At 35.4% G+C, this 22,054-nt stretch overlaps 1 protein-coding gene across 1 annotated transcript in view; it reads left to right on the plus strand.

Annotated features, from left to right (window-relative positions):
- The window catches only part of Tbca (tubulin folding cofactor A), a 52,592-nt gene extending 30,875 nt beyond the window's left edge, over positions 1-21,717 (plus strand). The window contains exons 2-4 of the mRNA XM_042690859.1: positions 10,420-10,525; positions 17,714-17,800; positions 21,465-21,717. Coding sequence (XP_042546793.1) covers positions 10,420-10,525; positions 17,714-17,800; positions 21,465-21,545 — 274 coding nt within the window. The 3' untranslated portion in view covers positions 21,546-21,717. The remainder of the gene's footprint in view (positions 1-10,419; positions 10,526-17,713; positions 17,801-21,464) is intronic.
- Positions 21,718-22,054: the final 337 nt, after the last annotated feature.

Raw genomic sequence — 22,054 nt, forward strand, 5'->3', positions numbered from 1 at the left:
TATTGTCTAGTTCTTAAATTTCACATCTCTGTATGGAATTTAAATATGTGTATGAGCTGTAGTCCCTTGAGTATTTCCTTATTATAACATATAAAATTGATGAGTGGTTTAAGTTGCACCAGCCACACTAGCTAAAGGACCTTGTACTTGTCTGGAGAATAAAATTTCATAAAATAGGCCACATGTGTTTATGTAAAAGCCATTCGTAATTTTCCTTCTATTGGAATTAATACTTACAAGGAAAAAGTACCCTACTACTTTCTCAGTTAAATCTGATGTTTGGGAAATTAAAAGTTTGCAATACTGAAGCCAGATGTTTAGATTATTTTATCATAATAAAAATACTAATACTGTATTCCTTGTGTGATTTTTGGACATTTAGATTAGTGGGTTTTTAAGTGAACATTTAGACATCTATAGATGAAAAGTCTTATGTATTTGTTCATAAACTCTAGGCAAGGTCTTGGCTTCTGAAATGCTTATTTGGATAACATTTTTCTGTTGAAGCTGTTGTATCTCTAAATTACCTTTAAAAATTGTGTTCCTTTATAGTTTTGTGGCCTAAGAACAAGGAGGTATTTATTACCATTTAAATAAACATCTTCAAAATAAAGAAATAAGCTTGTACTCGGAGAAAGTTGAGTTCGATTTTTAAAAATTTGTCAGCTGCACTCATGTTACTACGTAATTTTTCAAGCTAAATATTTTCTTTTATCATCTTCAAATTATACTTTTGGAATACAGTATTTTTGTACTAAATTACACTATAGAAATTTATAAATAAAAATGTATTAGTTACTAGAGTCAGAATTGTTAGTATTATCTCTTTGGGATTCTAAGTTGGTATTCATAGAATCAGCTTCCGTACATCTTAGTAAGACCATACCAGAAGTGTTCTGTGCTCAAATAATTTTGAGAGCAGCTGAGTTAAATTTTGATGTTACGTGCTTTCATTGTGTGAATCTTTGTGAGGTCTAGACTCAGTATTCCCAGGCTTTATTCGTCCATAGGAACCTTTATTTTTCACAACTAATAATGTCTACCAGACAAGTACTTATTTTCTTTCATAAAACAACTGTTTTCACATGTGAACAATAGCAGTTTGATAATATTTGCATAGTCAGTATAGATTTTCCCCCTATAGGTACATACAAGTTACCATGCTGTAATTCTAGTTATTGTGTCTTGCCTCAACTCCAAATGTACTGATTTTGCTTGAATTATTAAAGTTGATTAGAGAAAGGAAAATGTGGCATCACTTTGCCTCCATATGTAGTCATATTGTTTATCCACATAATCTGGGTCCTTAAAGATTCTACCAAATCACTCATGAAACAGTCCAGGAAAGAAGGCTATGAGAGAAAAACTTGCAAAAAATTCTGTTCTTAAAGTGCTAGAAAAAACATGAAATATATATATATATATATATATATATATATATATATGTATGTATGTATACATACATATATTTCTTGTTTCTGTGATAAAAAGTAGTTTTCTGTGTTTTATATGCTAACTCATAGTGCTCATGGAACAAATGCTGAAGGTAATCCTGGGTATGGTTCTGGTTTTTTACACAATGTGCCATTTTTAAAACAATGTACTGGTTAATTGAGAAAGCCAGACTGAAAAATAATTGTTGTACTCTGAGTAAATTGGGCTTATTTTGTAACTAACTGGACAAAATTTAGGCATCTTAGTTGATGTTAACTCATTATCTATGAATTGAGACAATCAATTAAGTCACATGGCTCGAATGTTATTTTGAGTTTGCTGATTTGAATTAGGATAGTTTGTATTAGTATAGTATTGTCATCTGCTTGAATGTTTCAGGCAAACAGCTATTTCACAGAATGGAATAATTATCTTGGATATTTTTGCCACCATGTTCTTACATGTGTTGCCTTCAATCCCTTGTGAGTCTAAGATTAAGATATAGATATATAAATATATAACAATTTGCGAAATAAGCAGTACTAGTGCAGATATACTTATTCCAATGTATTACTATTTATGTACTCTTTAAGTTTGGTTTTTGTTGTTTTAGTACATCTAACATACTTAGCTCAGAAGAGATCACTACATGTTAACTGTTCCTCCTTCCCTCCTTCACTTCCTTTTTCTTTGCTCTTGTCTCTTTCTTCCTGTTTAAAACAATCTCTGTAGGCAAAGCTGTCCACAAATTGTCACTCCTGTCTCAGCCTCCCAAGTTCTGGGAATACAAGCCTAAGCTTGGGTACTTTTTCTTTATCACATTAATTTTAATATATCTTGAATGATTCAAGTTTTTTCCATATTTATTTCATGACATATTGTAGGATACTAATACCATAACTACCTCTTTTGAGTTTTGCAACTATTGAACCTCACCAAACAGCTTCAGGTTTTAGAAGAACAAATTTAGTTGTGATCATTAGAAATGATAAAACCTCAGAAGGCATATATTTAACTTAGCTTTTTTCACTAGTGTTCCTCTCTATCATCCTAATTTTCATTTGCAACATTACTTTTTAGTCTGTTTTATGGGATGTAGTAGTTTAGATTTTATTTCTAAAGCTTTTGATAGATCTTCTGTTTGTTCTGTTTTGTTCCAAGCACTCTTTAAAAATGCTGTAGAGAATCATAACAAGAGACAAGAATTAGAATCAAGAAATTTGTTCATATTAGGTTCATCTCTCACAAAATAAAATCTCAAAAAGTTCTTAGAGACAGGAGAGCTTGTTATCAGCAATATCAGTAGAAAAGAGCTTTGTCAGAATAAGTGAAATTATAGTAGGAGTTTCAAATAACAAGTTTCAATTCAGGGAATTTAATAAACTGGTAGTAAAAGTTTGACAAAATGGTAGATGTTTCATAGCAGATCACAAGTAACTTGGTCACCACCTACTTAGATGTTATTCCTCCTCCCTCATCCTTCCTTTGTCAGGGGTGGTTTGAATCCAGGGCTTCCACTTGGTAGACAGTTACTTTGTTGCTGAGCAACAGTACTGGGATTTAAACTCAGAGCTTGGGACTGTCCCTTAGCTTTTTCACTCAAGCCTAGCATTCTACCACTTGAGCCACAGTTCCACTTCCAGCTTTTTTTGGTAGTTAATTGGAGATAAGAGTTTCATGGACCAGTATACTTCTGTTGAATCTAGTGGACTTTTCTACTTAACTAGAACAGCTGTCCTCCTAATCTTAGCCTTCCAGGTAGCTAGGATTGTATGTTTGACTGTGTGTGTGTGTGTGTGTGTGTGTGTGTGTGTGTGTGTCTGTGTCTGTGTCTGTGTCTGTGTCTGTGTCTGTCTGTCTGTCTATCCATCAGTCATAGGGCTTGAATTCAGAACCTAGGCACTGTCCTTCGGCTCTTTTGCTCAAGACTGTGTTCTGCCACCTGAGCCACAGCTCCATTTCTAGTTTTTTGGTGGTTAATTGTAGGTAAGAGTCTAATGGACTTTTCTGCCACACTGGCTTTGAACTGTGATCCTCACATATAAGCTTCTTGAGTACCTAGAATTAGAGGCATGAGCCATTAGTACCTGGCACAACATGAACAGGTAGAAAAATAATAGATATTCCTTAGCCTTTAAAAAACAAGTATTTCTAACGAGGAAAGGTTTGCTTGTAAGTCTGTTCTAAACGTTGAAAATAAAAAGATTATAATTATATAACTTTAAATATGGCATATAATACATAGAATTACATCTCTCTGTATTTTGTCATTCAAAGGAGATTATCTTTATAAGTCTTAGTTAAATGGACAGTTTTCTTCATCAGTTGATTTAAACTGCAACCATAGACATTGAGGAGGACTCATGGGGTTTTCTTGTTGTTTTTCCTTTTATAATTGAGGAAACACCTGACCACTTAGTTATCTTCCAGCTAGTTCATGGTCTCTATTCTTAGAATCTACTTTAAACATGTTCTCATATGAACCCACACCAATATTCTCATTTAGACTTGATTATCTTCCAGACCTACAGAACAGTTTAAATTTTAGGATTCCCCCATCCCACCCATTTATTAAAATGTATGTAATGTTGACCATAGCTTCTTGGTTTCATGGTTTCTTTTCTTGCTTTTCAGATGGTTAGCATAATTCTTAAGTAAACTTTTCAGAAAGTAGACACTGTATATAGAATTTCTATATAGCTAAATAAAATGTTTCCTTATCCTGTACTTTCATCAGTTGCCTTTGTGACTTACTGTCTCAAGTCTTGCATATCATTTCTTTAAAGAGTTCTTTCCTGATTACCTTGTTTTAAATTACCCTGTATTGCTAGTCTTCCGTCACTGCTTTTTCTCTAGCACTTACTACAATCTACTATGCTATATATTTGCTTATTTGTCTTATTTCTCCGCTAAAAAGTGCTGTGGGGCAAATATTTGTGGTTTTTTCACCTCTATATCCTTGATATATAGTTATATCTGGCACATAGTATCCCCTCAATAAATGCTAATGAATTAATGAATTTTCCCCTCACCATTTATTATAGTTATAAATTCAGATTATAAATAATTTTCTCTCAGAACTTTGAATTATTGTTTCATCATCTTTTGATGTCTAGTGTTAATATGAAATATAATGATTCTTTTATAGGTGTCCTATTTTTTCTCTTTTGAAAAGCTTTAATTTTCTTAGAGCTCTGAAAATTCTTAATGTACATAGATAGAGATTTGTATTTTAACTCGGCCTTTTGGTACTTAGGATGCCCTTTCAGTTAAGATTGGTAGGCCTTTCTCTAGCTCTGGGAAATATTATTCTTTAAAAAATATGCTTTTAGCCAGGTGCTGGTGGCTCATGCCTGTAATCCTAGCTACTCAGGAGGCAGAGAACTGAGGATCACTTCAAAGCCAGCCAGAGCAGGAAAGTCCATGAGACTCTTAATTCAAATTAACTACTTGAAAACCGGAGGTGGCTCTGTGGCTTAAGTAGTAGAGTGCTTACCTTGAGCTCAGGGACAGCACCCAGGCCCAGAGTTCAAGCACCATGACTGACCAAAAAAAAAGAAAAGAAATATGCTTTTTATTTTTCTGTACAACTCTTATTGTTCATATAATGAACCATTCCCCAATTTGTCTTTTACTGTTTCATTTTCCTTATTTTTCTTTATAGTGTAAGCTTTTTTTGGCGAGGGGGAGGGGGTCCAGTCGGTGGGGCCTGAACTCTGGGCCTAGGTGCTGTCCCTCAGCTCTTCAGCTCAAGGCTAGTGCTCTACCACTTGAGCCACAGCGCCACTTCTGGCTTTTTTCTTTTTGTGTATGTGGTGCTGAGGAATCGAACCCAGGGCCTCATGCATGCAAGGCAAGTGCCACCTTCTCAACCCCAGTGTAAGCTTTTTAAATGGTGAAATTCAGCTTGTTATTTAAAATGTTTTATCAAATCATGGACTGAAACAAGATTGCTTTAATATTTGTATTTTCTTTTTTATTAATAACAAATGACAAAAGTAGCTTATCACTTAAGTAGAAAGACAAAGAACTATTTCCAGCCAAGGAAAACCACAGACTATATGTAGTTTATTACATGTTTTTGTTGGTTTGTTGCCTCAAGCATATGATATAACAAAGGAGGAAGGATTTCTTTTGGATAATAGATTTAGAGATTTCAGTTCATAGCCATCTGGCTCTGTGTTTTTTTGGCCTGGGTGAGGTGTAGAGCATATGACAGAAGAGTATGATGGGAGGACATCTAGAGTGTCCAGGAAGCAGAGGAATGGGTAGGAACCAAGAACAATGTATACATTCAAAGATACACCCCTAGTGGCCTACTTCTTCTAACCAGGTATCATATCTCCTACTTCCCATAATTTGAAAATCCCAACAAATTATGAATCCATCAGTGGTTTAACCTGTAATGAAGTAAGAACTCTTCGTGATCCAATCACTTTCCAAACCCTTTCAGTTGGCAACCAAGCATTGAATACATTAGCCTTTGAGGATCATATCCAATATAAAGCATAGCACATAGCCCCCAAATTTATAAGTAAAGGTATTCATCACAGTGTTATAACTATGAGAACGATCTAAGTGTTCACTATGATAATACTTAATAAGATGTCATGTCAGTACTATGAAATTTGTTGCAGCAACTGTAATTCCAGCATTGTATAATGTGTTGTCCATGCGTTGATTTTTGCTGCTTGACTGGAACTTTTTCCATTTTTCTTCCTTTCTTTTTTTTTTTTTTTTTTTTTTTAAACTGATCCTGGGACTTGAACTCGGAGCCTGGTGCTGTCCCTGAGCTTCTTTTCCTCAAAGACTAGTATTCTACCACTTGAGCCACAACACTACTTCTGGCTTTTTCTGAGTAGTTTATTGGAGGTAAGAGTCTCAGGAACTTTCCTGCCTGGGATAGCTTTGAACAGCAGTCCTCAGATCTCAGCTTCCTGAGTAGCTAGGATTACAGCGCCTGGCAAAATATGACTTCTTTTTTTTTTTTTTTTTCTGGTCATAGGGCTTGAACTCAGGGCCTGGGCTCTGTACCTGAGCTCTTTTGCTCAAGGCTAGGCTCTCTACCCCTTTGAGCTATAGCGCCACTTCTGGTTTTCTGGGTGGTTAATTGGAAATGAGTACCATGGACTTTCTGGCCTGGGCTGGCTTCAAACAGCGATCTTCAGGTCTCATTCTCTTAAGTAGCTAGGATTCCAGACATGAGCCTTTAGTGCCTGGCAAAATAGGACCTTTTTAAACAAAAACTTTTGATATTTCAGTAACCATGTAAATATTCAGTACCATTATTTGCTAAATGTGACATGTAGTTAGACAGTATCTTTAGTTTTGCTGGAGCCATTGCTGCTATTTTTCATAGAGAAGCACAATGGAATAGGATGATTAGGATCATTAGTGCAAATATCTATGGACCTGGGACTAGGCGTACACTCTCTATTGTATACTTCCTCAAAAATCACATTATTCTTCTCAGTTACTGAAAATCACTTATTTCACAACAGAATTGTTTTATATAGCTCTTTAATCTGAAAATATTAAAAGACTAGAAAGTCTAAAGATTCACTTTTTAATTCATTCAACTTACAGCGAGTACCTACAATATGTGAAATGTGAAGAATACAATATGAATATTACCTAATCCTGCCTTCAAGCAACTGCAGATTTAGCAGGTAAACCAGCCTCAGTGTAGTATAGAAAATGCTAACACAGTTAAGTAGTGGTTAAAGTTAAGTGAAAGTCTTCCACATCAGGCCTCAGTAACCCTTAACCATTTAAAAATATAAACATTTTCATCACCTTTAAATCTTACAAAACAGCAGATTAGTCTTTAGAGAACTATACCTATTCTGTATCTTTCAATTTGAATCTTTTTTTTTTTTTTTTTAGCAGGCGGGGATGTGCAGTACTAGGATAATCAAGGCCTTATGCTTGGTAGGCTGGCTATTACTTGAACTATACCTCCAGTCCTGCTTTTTACTGGCAATAATTTAGCTGGAGACTGTTGAACTTTTCTACTCTCCTCAAACCTCAATCTTGGATCTTAGCCTCCTGAGTGGCAAGGATTACAAAAGTAATCCACTAATACCTGACCAATTTGAATATCTATTCCAGGAAATTAGTAACAAATTTCCAAGGAGGACGGGTGGGTATATGGCAAACTTCTAAATTAAAATTAAGGTGTCTGGCTCTGGCTCAGCAATAATGGGGTTGGACCTCTGGACTTTATCCTTGCTAGGCAGGTGGTCTACCATTTAAGCTATACCTCTAGCCCCCTTTACTTTTTTGTTTTTCAGATAAGGTCTTTCATATTTGGCCAGTCTAGACTGTAATTCTCCTGTTTGTACTTCCACTGACCAGTCTAGACCGTAATTCTCCTATTTATACTTCTACTGTGCCTAAGTTTTATTGGTTCAGGTATTGGTTCAGAGAGGGTCTCAAACTTTTGCCTGGATTGATCTTAAACTGCAGTCTTTCTAACCTCCACCGCTGGAGTAACTAGGATTCTAGGATTACAAGTATGAGCCACTGTGCTGGTTAATCTTAGTATCCCCCTTTTAAATGAAAACAATATTTTTACATAGGGGGAAATCTTATACTTTATTGAATACAAAATAAAGATTTCCCCACTCTAACTCATCTCCCTTTCCCTAAATGACAGTTCCACATGTTCTTTCGTTACTTGTTTCTTTAGCATCCTTTTTGTTTGTATTTTGACAGCATGGAACTTATACTCTGTTTTATACTTTGTACTTTTCATTTGGGGGTTGGGATTACTAGAGTTTGAACTTGGCCTCATGCTTGATTGCTTTCCTTATTTTTCAGGTAGGGTCTTTTAGGTTTTTTTGTTTGTTTGTTTTTGCTTCTTGTTTTTTGGGGTCCGGTTGTGGGGCCTGAACTCTGGGCCTAGGCGCTGTCCCTCAGCTCTTCAGCTCAAGGCGAGTGCTGTACCACTTGAGCCACAGCGCCACTTCCGGCCTTTTTTTTTCTGCTTATGTGGTGCTGAGGAATCAAACCCAGGGCCTCATGTATGCAAGGCAAGTGCTCTACCATTGAGCCACCTTCCTAGCCCTCTTTTAGGGTTTTTTGCCTAGGGCTGGCCTCAGGCTGTGAACCTCTGTTGAGGTATGAATCACTGTGTGGAGCCTGTGTACTTTGGTGTTTTTCACTGGAGATATTTCAGGTAGGAGTGTATGAGGGTCACACAACATTTTTTTATATGTACTGTTAATGGTTTGTTATATTTCCTTCCATCTATAGAAATAATACAAGATCATGAAGGTGAGCCACTTGAATACTGTAAAGTTCCAAACTAGAACATTTTAGTATTTAGTATATGGTAATTTAAATCTTGATTTAAAATCCTTCCAGGTGCTGTGCCAAGCATTTTGGAGTTTTCATTCTTGTTTTGCTTTTACATGCTTAAAAGATTTGTAAATTTATATGCAGTCCAAATAATATGAAATTTAAATATAAATTAAAATATAAAACTCAATTGCATTTTTGAAATATGCTTTTAAAAATACCGTCATTGCAAACTATTACACAAATGTTACTTCATTATAAATAGGGTTTCTTAAGTCATATCTCAGCATGGGATGGGTCTAAAAGTAAACAAGTCAAATAGAGAAAGCTTTTTTTTTCATATGTATTGAGTCAGAAAGCTTTCCATTTTTTCTTTAGGATTTTTATGGACTATACTTTTTTTTAATTAAAACTTTGATAAATAGGCAGGCATCTATAATCTAGCTATTCGGGAAACTGAGATCTGAGGATCTCAGTGCAAACCAGCCTGAGCAGAAAAATCTGTGAGACTCTTAATCTCAGTTAACCACCAAAAAGCCAGAAGGAGAACTGTTCCTCAAGTTGTAATAACCTTGAACAAAAAAGCTCAGGGACAGCCCCAGGCTGAGTTCAAGCCCCAGGACAGGTGCGGGCATGTATGCATACACTAATGCACGCGCATGGGCACACAGTTTGATTAACCATAATTAAGGTAGACTGAGCTATTGTGATTCTGATTGCCTAAGGGATAGTCAATAGAGCTTTGTATTGTACTTATTCCTATTTTTTGTTTTTCATAGTAGGGATGGAATTCAGGCCCAAGCTCTCCCTGGGCTTTTTTGTTTCAAGACTGGTGCTCTACCACTTGAGATGCCAGTTCCTGTATGATTAATTCCTTATTATCAAAAAACTTCTTTATAATGAATACTTTTTTTTTTTTTTTTTGGTTGGTCGTGGGGGCTGAACTCTGGGCCTAGGTACTGTCCCTCAAGCTCTTCAGCTCTCAAGGCTAGCACCCTACCACCACAGCGCCACTTCCCGTCTTTTTTTTTTCTGCTTATGTTGTGCTGAGGAATTGAACCCAGGGCCTCATGCACACAAGGCAAGCACTCTACCACTGAGCCAACTTCCCAGCCCTGATCATGAATACTTTTTCTTGCCAGGAAATTTTGGCTTACTTGTACTATTTGTCTGTAAGAGAACCATCTTGAAATTATCCTACTTGGTTGTATAAGGAAAGTCTGGCATACATTAAATTATATATATAAATTGTTAAACACATTTTGTTGAAAATAACCTTTCTTTGGACTTAGCATAATACTGACATTTGTCCCTAGTATAGGCTAAGCTGTTACAGGTGATAGTCTTTGAAGTACATGTATATAGAGTTTGGGAAAAAATAATCAATAAAAAAATAATAGAAATGTCACTAAGTAATTTTGAATGTTGTTTCTTGGTGTAAATAATATAATGATAAGCAATTTTGACTTTAAAATTAAAACTATGCATCCATAGATTGTACTTGTTTCCCTCACAAGACTTAAGAGCATAGTTGAATCTATGGCTAAAGTGTTTTCCCCTCTCCCTCCACATCTAATCTTTCAATTTGAGTACTTTACCTGTATTTTACATTTTTGTAGTTTCTTGTGACATATCCTTTAGAGAAAAGCTAATTCTCTAAAACAATTTTTGGCTTATTTATAGATTGGTCAAAGAAAAAGTAATGTATGAAAAAGAAGCAAAACAGCAAGAAGAAAAGATTGAAAAAATGAAAGCTGAAGATGGTGAAAATTATGCCATTAAGAAACAGGTAAAAGTTTACCTTAATAGTAACAGCTATGTAGTCTTCATAAAGACGTGACATGGTACTATTACTTCTCTATACCTCCCATGTAAGCTAAGAAAGCTGCAACTAAGGCATTTATGTGACATAGCAGGAAGTTGAGCATATTCTGGCTCTATATTGCTTTTCCAACTCTTTATGTTTAAAAATGAGTTAAACCATACAGTAAGTATACTTATACATTTAACAAGAAATAATTTCTCCAAACCAATGTGAAGATTACCAAAATAAAATATATATTGTGCATCCATACATTTTTTTCCCTTAGCATTGTACACAAAGTTTTTGATTTGGGTATCTCCTCTGTCTCTCAGAGCATCTCCTAAAAATTTCTACCTGGACATTTTTGTCTTTGCCTTTTTATTTTCTGTATTTGCCCTTCTTTGTCCTGAAGTTTTATGCATACCTGGTATGTTCATCCAACTCCTTTCTCTGTTCTTGAAGAACCTGTTTATTCTATAGACCACCTACACTACCCATCTCTACACTAAATTATGCTTCTGTAACACTTTCTGTTTTCCATCATAGCATTATTGAATGTTCACTCTTAGCTGACAGTTGCTTCATAATTCCTGGAAAAAATGGGGGCTGTCAGGAAACTCATATTTCTGCCACAAAATGTACTCCTTCCTTTCCAGAAGAAGGATTGTGTGCCTTAGCCCTGGTCATAACTGTCAGTGTTGCTGTCATCATTCCTCTGTACTTACCTTACATACTTCTGCATTTGAAACAAGTAATCACTTTGTTATGGAAGCATTCTTTTATTGGGACAGAAACATTGATAGAAGCAGACTCCGGGTTTTCTTCCTGTTTTGCCACCATTATTCTTTTTTTTTTTTGTTTTGTTTTTTTTGCTCAAAATGTGAAAATTTTTATTGTATTTTAGGTTGAAAATAATATAAGGTACAAGTGGAATTATCACTTAATTCTTTTTTTTTTTTTAATTTTATTTTATTTGAGAACATACTGTACAGAGGGGTTACAATTACATGGGCAGAATAATGCATACATTTCTTACCAAGCATTGCAGCCTCCTCCTTTGTTTACCCTTCACCTCCCTTCCCAGCCTCCCCCCTCCCCGCCACCATTATTCTTTAATCTTTTTTAAAAACACACACACATACTTTTTTTTTTTTTTTTTTTGGTCAGTCGTGGGGCTTGAACTTTGGGTCTGGATGCTGTGCCTCAGCTCTTGAGCCCAAGGTTAGCGCTCCACTACTTGAGCCACAGTGCCACTTCCAGCATTTTCTGTTCATGTGGTGCTTAGGAATTGAAACCAGAGCCTCATGCATGCGAGGCAAGCATTCTACCACTGAGCCACCTTCCCAGCCCCACATACTTAATTTTTTTTTAATCTTTTTTTCACCAATTGCTGGCAGCTCATGCCTATAATCTTAGCTAATTAGGAGGTTGACAACTGAGGATCAAGATTTAGAATCAGCCCAGGCAGACAAAAAGCCAGAAGTTGGAGTTAAGGATCAGTGGTAGAGTGAAAAAGCCAAGCGAGAGCCCCAGTACTAACAAATAAAATTTCATCTTTTTTTTTTCCCCCCATCTTCATTTCCAATCTGTGTATCTTCTATTTTATTAACCGACTGCTGGCTACACTTACAATACTATACTGAATAAGAATAGTGAGAATAGCCAGGTGCTGGTAGCTCACGCCTATAATCCTAGCCACTCAGGCTAAGATCTGAAGATTGTGGTTCAAAGCCAGCTTGGGCAGGAAAGTCTGTGAGACACTTTACGTCCAGTTAACCACTCCAAAACTGGAAGTGGAGCTGTGGCTCAGTGGTAGAACACTAGGACTGAGCAAAAAAGCTCAGGGACAGTGCCCAGGCCCTGAGTTCAAGCCCTATAAAAAAAAAAAATAGTGGGGGCTGGGAAGTGGCTCAGTGGTAGAGCTCTTGCCTTGCATACATGAGGCTCTGGGTTGGATTCCTCAGCACCACATAAGCAGAAAAAAAAAGGCCGGAAGTGGCGCTGTGGCTCAAGTGGTACAGCACTCGCCTTGAGCTGAAGAGCTGAGGGACAGCACCCAGGCCCAGAGTTCAGGCCCCACGACCGGAACCAAAAAAAAAATAGTGAGAATAGACATCCTTACATTGTTCTCAATCTTCTGCAGAAAGCATTCAGACTTTTTTAGCTGTCCATTTCTGTTTATGGGCTTTTTCTGGTTAAAGAAGTTCCTGCTTGGCTGAGTGCTTTGCCATGAATGGTTGGTTGATTTTTTTTTTTCTTCCCAGTCCTAGATCTTGAACTCAGGGCCTAAGCACTGTGCTTGTCTCTGAGCTTCAAGGTTAGCACTTTATCACTTGAGTCTCAGTGCCACTTGTGGCTTTTTCTGTTTATGTACTGAGGGCTTCATGCGTGCTAGGCAAGCACTCTACTACTAAGCCACATTCCTATCCTGGTTGGTTGATTTTTGTCAACTCCTATTTTTCTGTATTATTTGATTATTTGAGTTTTGTTCTTTGACTTGTTAATATTGCTGATGATATGCATTGTGTCTTGAATACCTGGAATGTTTCATTTGATCATAGAATTTGACTATTTTTATATATTGATAGATACATTGCCAACATTTTGTTGAGTTTTCATCACTACATATGTGAGAAATAGTGGTTTTCATTTTGTTTGCAACAAGGTATCCTATGTAACAGTGGCTAGCCTTGAACTTCTAATACTCTTGTCTCTTTCCTGAGTGCCTCAATTCCAGGCATGTGCAGTTTCACCTAGTTTTTTGTTGTTTTATTTTGGGAAGTTTTTGTTTTAATATTGTCTATCTGATTGGGTGTTAGATAAATACTGGTCTCATTTAATTAGTTGGAAAGTGTTATTTCTCTCTTGGTTTCCTTGAAGAATTTGCATGAATTCATGTGAATTCTTTATGTATTTGGTAGAATTATCTAGTGAAATTATCTGGGCTGAGAGTTATCTAAGGAAACTATCTGGACTGAGAGAATTTTTTTTCTCCAGGCTGTTTCAGAATACATTTTCAATATCCTTAAGGATTAAAGGCTATTTAGGGTATTTGTTTTGAGTTTTGGTGGTTTACAAATTTTTGAGGAGTTAGTTTATTGGTTCTAAGTTATTTATGAGCGTTATGAAAAGTAATTATTCCTAGTATTTTTTTTCCCTGGTAGTGGCTGTAGGACCTCCATTTTGGTACTATTTTTGGTGATTTGTGCCACCTTACTTTAGTAAGATAAAGTATCAATTTTTTGTTTCATTTTATTCCATTAAGTTTTCTCACTAGTTTTCCTATTAGTAATTTTATTGAATTGTACTTTATACTGTTATTATTTAATTCCTCTGCTTGTTTTGAGTATATTTTGCTTTTCTATCTTTTTGTTATGCTTGTACTAGGGTTCAGACACGGGGGCTAGTGCTTCGGTGTGGCTTTTTCACTCAGTTGGTGCTCTATCACTTGAGCTTTTTCTCCAATTCTTCCTTTTTGCTAGTTTATTAAACATAAGATTCTCTCAAATTTGCCTTACTGAGCTGGCTTTGAACCACAATCCTCACATGTCTTATCTTTTTGTGTTACAAATATAGAGAAGACTTGCTTATTGGCCCCCTGAGTTACTTAGAAATGTCTTGATGAATGAATAATTGGAAGTTTTTCTGTCTTGTCTTTCCATTATAATCTGTTATGATCAGTTCTTTTAAATTTATTGAGGTTTTTCATGGTTTTTTTACCTATAGGTATTTCATAAGTATTTAGAGTCATATATATTTTTGCTTTCTTAGAATTTTGTAAATGTCACTTAGAGCTTGTTGGTTTGTGGTGGTATCCAAAAAACGTTGATTTTTGTCTAATATTCTTATCAATTGCTAAAAATGGAATATTGAATTCTTCGACTATATATAAATTTATATGGATTTGTCTGCTTCTTCATTAGTTTTGTCAAGCTTTTGTTTTAGACATTTTGAAACTCCATTGTTTAGTGCATACACATATCAGATTACTATATTATCTTGATCAAGTGATCCTTATAACATCACTTGGTTACTAACTTACATTTTTAAATTTTGCTTATTTTTTACGAATTATATTTTGCTCTAATTTATCCAATATTAAAATAGCCAGTGGGGCTTTTTAAAATATTTTCAATGTTTTCATGATATATATCTTTTCTCATTCTTTCACATCTGTTTCATTATGTTTGAAGTAAATTTCTTATAGCTAGATTGTTAATTGGTTAGACTCAACCATAATCCATCTTCTAACTGGTATAGTTGTACCATTTACATTAAGACAGTTGACCCATTGGATTCAGCCAACCATAAAACACAAGTCAAATAGATTTCTTGACATGTGAGCACATTAACACTCTACCACCATATAAAACAAAAAGTCTTAGCCATTATTCTAGTAATCTGTGGATAACTCTAGATCTCAGTCTAGCAAACTAATACTATTACCATGGTTTAAGAGGTAGCAGCTGTCCAGTGTTAGAATGTCTATGGATTATTAACATAGAGTTTATGGAAATTATAACCAGCCCCTGGTTAATGATCAAGTTCTTGATTTTACTTAAGACTTCTCATGAATAATTTAATCTCTCTTCCAGGAAAGATATATTGAAAGAATAATATTCACATAGTTAAGTTCAAGTATTTTTGAGGGATCTTCACAGTATAATAATCATATATACTATCCTTTTGGGAATAGAGTACTGAGGTTTGAACTTGACTGACTTACTTGCTGCTCTACCACTTGAGCCTCACCTCTAGCACTGCTTTTTGCTTATCATTTTGAAGACAAAGTCTCTAAGGTAAAATATGATTTGTAGCTTTGATGGGGATGTGATTAATGTGGTTAATGGTATCCAAATGCTTTTGTTCCTATGGCTTTCTTTGTCATGGTCTTCTTGAAGCAATGGCAGATGGTGTATTTTTTTTTTTTTAATCTTTTGTGTTCCCTGTGTGGGCATCCTTTAGATATGCAGTCATCCCTTGATATCTATAAGGGATTGGCTCGAGGACTTGATATTCAGGGCTTTAACATACAGTGACATAATATTTGTATACAAATATATATATATATATAAATCAATCTACACATCTTCCTGCTTATTTTAAATCATCTATAGATTTTTTACAATACCTAACAGAATGTAGATGCTTGTAAGTAGTTGTTATACTGTGTTTAAGAAATAATGACAAAAAATTCTGTGCAGATACAATATAGATGCTTTTCACTTTAAATTGTTCAGCCCAATTCGGGCGCTGGTGGCTCACGCCTGTAATCCTAGCTACTCAGGAGGCTGAGATCTGAGGGTCGTGGTTCAAAGCCAGCCCGGGCAGGAGAGACCTTGAGACTCCTATCTCCAATAAACCACCAGAAAACCGGAAGTGGCGCTGTAGCTCAAGTGGTAGAGCGCTCGCCTTGAGCTGAAGAGCTGAGGGACAGTGCCCAGGCCCAGAGTTCAAGCCCCACGACCGACCCAAAAAAAATAAAAAAAAAAAAATGTTCAGCCCACTGTTAGTTGAATCTGCAGGTATAAATCCTTAGATATGAAGAGATGAATGTAAATTTCTTGAATAAATTAGGTGTACTATAGGAGACTGAACTCTTGCCCCTTATATTTTCATATACTAATTGAATATTTTACTATGTAATAATAGAAAAATAATGAATAGAAGTTATTTTGGATAATACTTAAAGTTTGTTTCACCAACAATAAAACTTTAAAAATTTGGGTAAGTGTATATTTTTACCTTATTCTTTTATTCATTTCATCTATAAGCTATTCTAAAAAATTCCATAGGTGAGAAAACCTGAAATGTTGCTGTCACTCACTTATTTTTCACACATATTCAAAAAGATACGTAAAAATAATTCAACAGGTATGTAAAAATAATTTAGTGTCATCAATTAAATGTTTATTTAATCTGCAAATGAAGTCATGATCCTCTGTTTGAAGTTTCAGTCCATCTTAAAGATTACAAGTTGACTAATCTAGTACTTTCCACCTGAGCAAACTGATGTGGATAAAGGACAATCCTCGTGTATTATCACTTTTGTCTATATTGTGAGCTTTGACAGAACTGACAGAGAAAGGGTAAAGATGCCAGGACTTTGTAAGGTTTTATTATATTACAGCATTATTGGTACCAAATGATGCCTTTTCCTTTCTTTTATTTGAGCTAGATAGTCTTAGTTATGGTCCAAGTTTTATACCCATTTCTCTTTAGTTACTTGATTAAATAAGTTTAAGGAAATAAAGCTTCTTGCTACTTTAAAAAAAAGTCATATTTTAGGTCCGACATCAGACACTAACTGTATTGATTAGATTTTCCAGTTATTGATTTGTTTTTTTTTTCTTTTATAACTTGTTGTATTATAGACCAGCTTTGAATGGTAGACTTTAAGACACAAAAAAAATTGCTGGTAATAAATATGCCTATGTTTAATTCTGTAGTTTGTCTTCAGGAGAAATAGCAAGAAGTTCACATTCAAAGGGTGCCACGTTAGTAATTTGGCGCAAACTGCATGGGGAGAATAATCTCTCTCCTAAAATGAAGCACATGGATAAGTAATAACTTTTTATGCATGATAAGCATCAAAAATACGAACCTGCTGGTCTTGGCTTTTCATTTTTCTTTACCTCTGCCTGTCAGTGAGAACCCCCTGCAGTGTGCACATGATGTGATCAATAACTCAATAACTTTTTTCATGCAGTAATTATCTCCTTGTGATATTATCTGAACACTGTTTTTCTTTATTACTGAAAAGATGCAGGAGATATTTATATAACCAGCTGATCCCATTTTGGATAAAGGTGCTTTGTAACAGCAGGGAAAATAGTTTATTTTAAATAGCCTTTTAAAATAAATGTTCTGTAAAAAAAAAAAGCTTTTCCAGTTAGTTTTCACTTACCATGAGATGATTACTAAGAACAAAACTTAAAAAAAAAAAACTTTAATACAGGTTTAGAGCTTATACTTTGTTGACTTCATAGTATGATAACCTAACTTCTCATGAACAGTTTAAATTAAAATATTGAGGCACTTGCCAATCCTTTTTTTCATGTTTCCTCTTAATCATATTTGCTAGGGTCTGAGCTAAGTTCTATCATGTCTACATATCTCACAGAACATGTAAGTTCTATTATGTCTGCATATCTCACAGAGATCTCATTATAGGCAGAAATCCTTCAAGAGTCTCGGATGATGATCCCAGATTGCCAACGCAGGTTAGAAGCTGCATATACCGATCTTCAGCAGATACTAGTAAGTAAACACTTCTCTGTCTCGGTTTTTTTGTTTTTTTGTTTGGGTTTTTTTTTTGGGGGGGGGGGGGGTCAGTTATGAAGCTTGAACTCTGAGCCCGGGTACTGTCGCTGAGCTTTTCATTCAGCTCAAGGCGGGTGCTCTACCACTCGAGCCACAGCACTACTTCCAGTTTTCTGGTGGTTTATTAGAGATGAGTCTCACAAACTTTCCTCCCTGAGCTGGCTTTGAACCACATTCCTCAGATTAGAGGTGTGAGCCACTGGTGCCTGGCTTCTGTCTTGTATTTAAAATTCTTTTCAGTTTACTACATGGAGGGCTGATACCTTAAATATTATAAACACTGGTAACTAATTGGAGAAAATTTAATTCACTGGTCCTATACGCCAGCATATTTTTTCTTTTTCTTGCTAGTGTTTTTAATGTACTTACAATACACTATGTGATTCTTTTGTTTTCTATTGTATGTTCTTCCCCCATGGTATAAACTCTGTTTTACTGGATTTGATGCTGGTGCTCTGCACCTTGTATATATATATTTTTTTGTAATTTGGGGAGGGGAAGAGATACTGCAGAACGCTTAAATGAGGATGCAGGCTGACCCATTGTGATGAGATGTACAGGACACTATATTGGAAATGAACTTTACATTGTCAGGGTGGGGGGGGGGCGTGGGAGGATTTGGGGAGGTGGGGAGGGAAGTGATGATAAGGGGAAAACAAAGGAGGAGGTAACAATGCTCACTATGAAATGTACTGATTACCCTACTCATGTAACTGTAACCCCTCTGTACAACATTTTTAAAAAAAAAAATAATAAAAATAAAGAATTAATGGGTTTTCTATTGTTTGAATTTTGACTCCATTAAAGATGATAATATTTTTATTTAAACTTTATTAGTTCAGTATTTGAATTAAGATAAGTATGTATAGTACTGATATGGTCAGGCAGTATCAAATTACTTGGTTTATGCATAAAGCTTTTTTGATACTTTGAAATTTAAAAAGGCCAAATGTTTGAATTAATTTGGGTCCTCATTTGAAAGATGGGAGTGACTCTGTGGCTCAAGTGGTAGAGCCCTAGCCTTGAGAATTGTAATCCCCTCATGACCTTGGAGGTGGTTGTATTAATAGTTAGAAAAAAAGCACAATATTATATACAAGCTATTGTTGGTATTTGATGATCGAATTCTTACATTTCCTTATTATATGTTGTTTGTGTCTTATGAGCTAATCTTGCAGCTATTTGGTTCCCTTCTATAAGTACTTTTCATTATGATATGTACTGTGAAAGAGAATGAGATTTTATTTTTCATCATAATTGAGACTAAATCTGTAGGGGAAAATGTTTATCTTTTACAATAATTTTGGCATAGAACTTTATAAATAAATAACTCTTAAGGCAGGATTGTTTGTTCTTAACAGCCACAAAAGAAGCTGTGGCTTTTAGAGGATAAATGAAGTAGGATAAATATAATCAGTGTTAAAATACTATACAGAAACAGCATTTGTATTCCTACCATTTTAAATGCATTTTTTTCTCTCATAAATCCTGGTGGCTGGGGGGAGAAAAGTACATATTACTTGACAAAATAATGTCTTTGGGGTAATATATTTTCATGTGAGGATTTATTCAACCATCTCTAGTCTCAATAAGCTTGTATTTACTGACAAAATAAAGGCACTTTTAAGGTATAATGTGCAGGTTTAAGAAATTCTTTCCTATATCCTGAGTTCAACGAAGTGTCAGTTCTTCTGCTTTAAGTTTGTGTGTGTGTGTGCATGAACAGACACACACACACACACACCTGCCAGTACTTGTGCTTGAACCCAGAGCTTCATATCATTGCATGACTTGCTTGCTATAGCTTTCATACTTGATCATGTGCATACCTCTAGTCCAACATTTTGCTGGTTAATTGGAGATGGACACTTTTCTGTTTGGCTTTGGAGATGGACAGCTATCTGTTAGCTTCAAACTTAATCTTCTAAGTCTTTGTCTCCTAAGTAGCTAGGATTCAACACATAAGCTTATCAGTAACACTAGGCTTACTTTAAGTGTCTATATTAAATATACATATTATCTTTTTCTCTCTTCTTTGTAACCACCTCCATCTTCTATTGTCCTACAATACTTTCTTTAAAAATACAATTTCCTGTGCATAATAATTTGGATGATTTTTTTGTCTTTTACTATTATCAAATGTTTCAATTTCCTGTCAATCTCATTGAAAAAAAACTTAGGCTGGGTTGGGAATGTGGCTTAGTTGTAGAATGCTTGCCTAGTATGCATGAAGCCCTGGGTTCAATTCCTCAATACCATATAAACAGAAAAGGCCCAAAGTGGTGATGTGGCTCAAATGGTAGAGTGCTAGCCTTAAGCAAAAGAAGCTCAGGAACAGTGATTAGGCCCTAGGACTGGCCAAAAATAAAAATAAAAACCCTTAGACTGGGCACTGCTGGCTCACACCTGTAACCCTAACTACTCAGGAGGCTAAGAACTGAGGATCACAGTTCAAAGCCAGCCTGGGCAGGAAAGTCCATGATTTTTTTTTTTTTTGGTTGGTCATGGGGCCTGAACTGTGAGCCTGGGCGCTGTCCCTCAGCTCTTCAGCTTAAGACTAGTGCTCTACTACTTGAGCCACAGCACCACTTCCTGTTTTTTCTGCTATTGTGGTGCTGAGGAATCGAACTAGGGCCTCATGCATGCAAGGCAAGCACTCTACCACTGAGCCACCTTCCCAGTTCCTCCACGAGATTTTTATCTCCAATTAGCCACCAGAAAACTGGAAGTGGAGATATAACTCAAATTCATAGAGCATTAGCCTTTTGCAAAAGAGCTCAGGGACAGCGCCCATACCCTGAGTTCAACCCTATGACCATCAACAACAATGAACACCTCAGTCTTTAAATATCAAAGAATAAAAGGTGTTAGTAGTTTGATTCCTTTAGTGTTAACAAAGGATTTGTTTAACAAAGAGAAAATTTGTTTTTCTAATTCCAATTCCAAGGTTGTATTTAACTCTAATGTGGTACTAATAGCCATCTTTGATGTTACAAGTAGTTGAATAATTATTTTGGAGCATATAATAATAGTAAAACATTAGCAAATCTTACACTTTGATTTTTAATCTATCATAATAAAAATATCTTGTATGATGAAGTTGACAAAGAATTGAAATTTTCTTTAAAAATTTCTTTGGTTAGCTGGGCACTGGTGGCAGATGAGGATCCCGGCAAGAAAGTCCGTGAGACTCTTATCTCCAACTAACCACCAGAAAACCAGAAGTAGCACTGTAGCTCAAGTTGGTAGAGCACTAACCTTGAGCTGAAGAGCTCAGGACAGCACCCAAGCCCAGAGTTCAAGCCCCATGACTGACCCAAAAAAAATTTTGATTTTTATTGAGTTAACACCAATACCTTTAGACAGCTATGTTATTAACTTATATCAGATTATGAGAATATTTAGAGAAACCAAACCTCATCTGGTGCCTTCCTTTTCCTGTAAAGAAGGAATGAATGTGGCATATTTACAAGAAGTTTGAAATGCTTTCTTTCAATTCTTTAGTTATTTACCTTAAATGGTTTGTAGTATTTTAGTAAATATTGAAGGACTGAAATTTGAGAACGGTAGACATAATTGTGTTATTATATTCCTTTTTTAGGAAAGTGAGAAAGACTTGGAAGAAGCTGAGGAATATAAAGAAGCACGCTCTGTACTGGATTCAGTGAAGTTAGAAGCCTGAAACTTGTGTGTACAGTGTGTTTGCATTAAATCTTGGGGTCCATTCTACAATTCATTGTTTTTAAACACTGCTGTATGTTTAATTGTATGAGATTGTGATATTTTAACTTGTATCTTTTTTGCGTATTTTAATGTTAGTAATGATTTCATCTAATAAAACTGATTATTTCATATTTTGCAAAATTTTAATTAACCTTTTATCAAACATTAAACATTTTGGCAAATAAAATCTGATAGTGTTTATCTGATAATTAAATATTTTGCTTCATGAGCATGAGTTGAATTAGAAATAGGATTTTTTTTTATTTAAAAAATACCTAAATTTTAAACAATATTATTAGTAGAATTCAGTTCCCCAATAAGAATAAGAGAACTCTTAGTGGGTAGTAAGCCCTTGAATATTCTCTCACAATGGAAGTGTAACATGTCCATTAATAAAGCCTGATGAGAAAACTTTTCCAGAAGGTAAATTTATACAGGAAATGCCAACTATTGGGTCTTCAAGTAAGA

This window comes from Dipodomys spectabilis, unplaced genomic scaffold (assembly GCF_019054845.1).
Source record: "Dipodomys spectabilis isolate Male_0828 unplaced genomic scaffold, ASM1905484v1 ptg000140l, whole genome shotgun sequence".
Classification (NCBI taxonomy): domain Eukaryota; kingdom Metazoa; phylum Chordata; class Mammalia; order Rodentia; family Heteromyidae; genus Dipodomys; species Dipodomys spectabilis.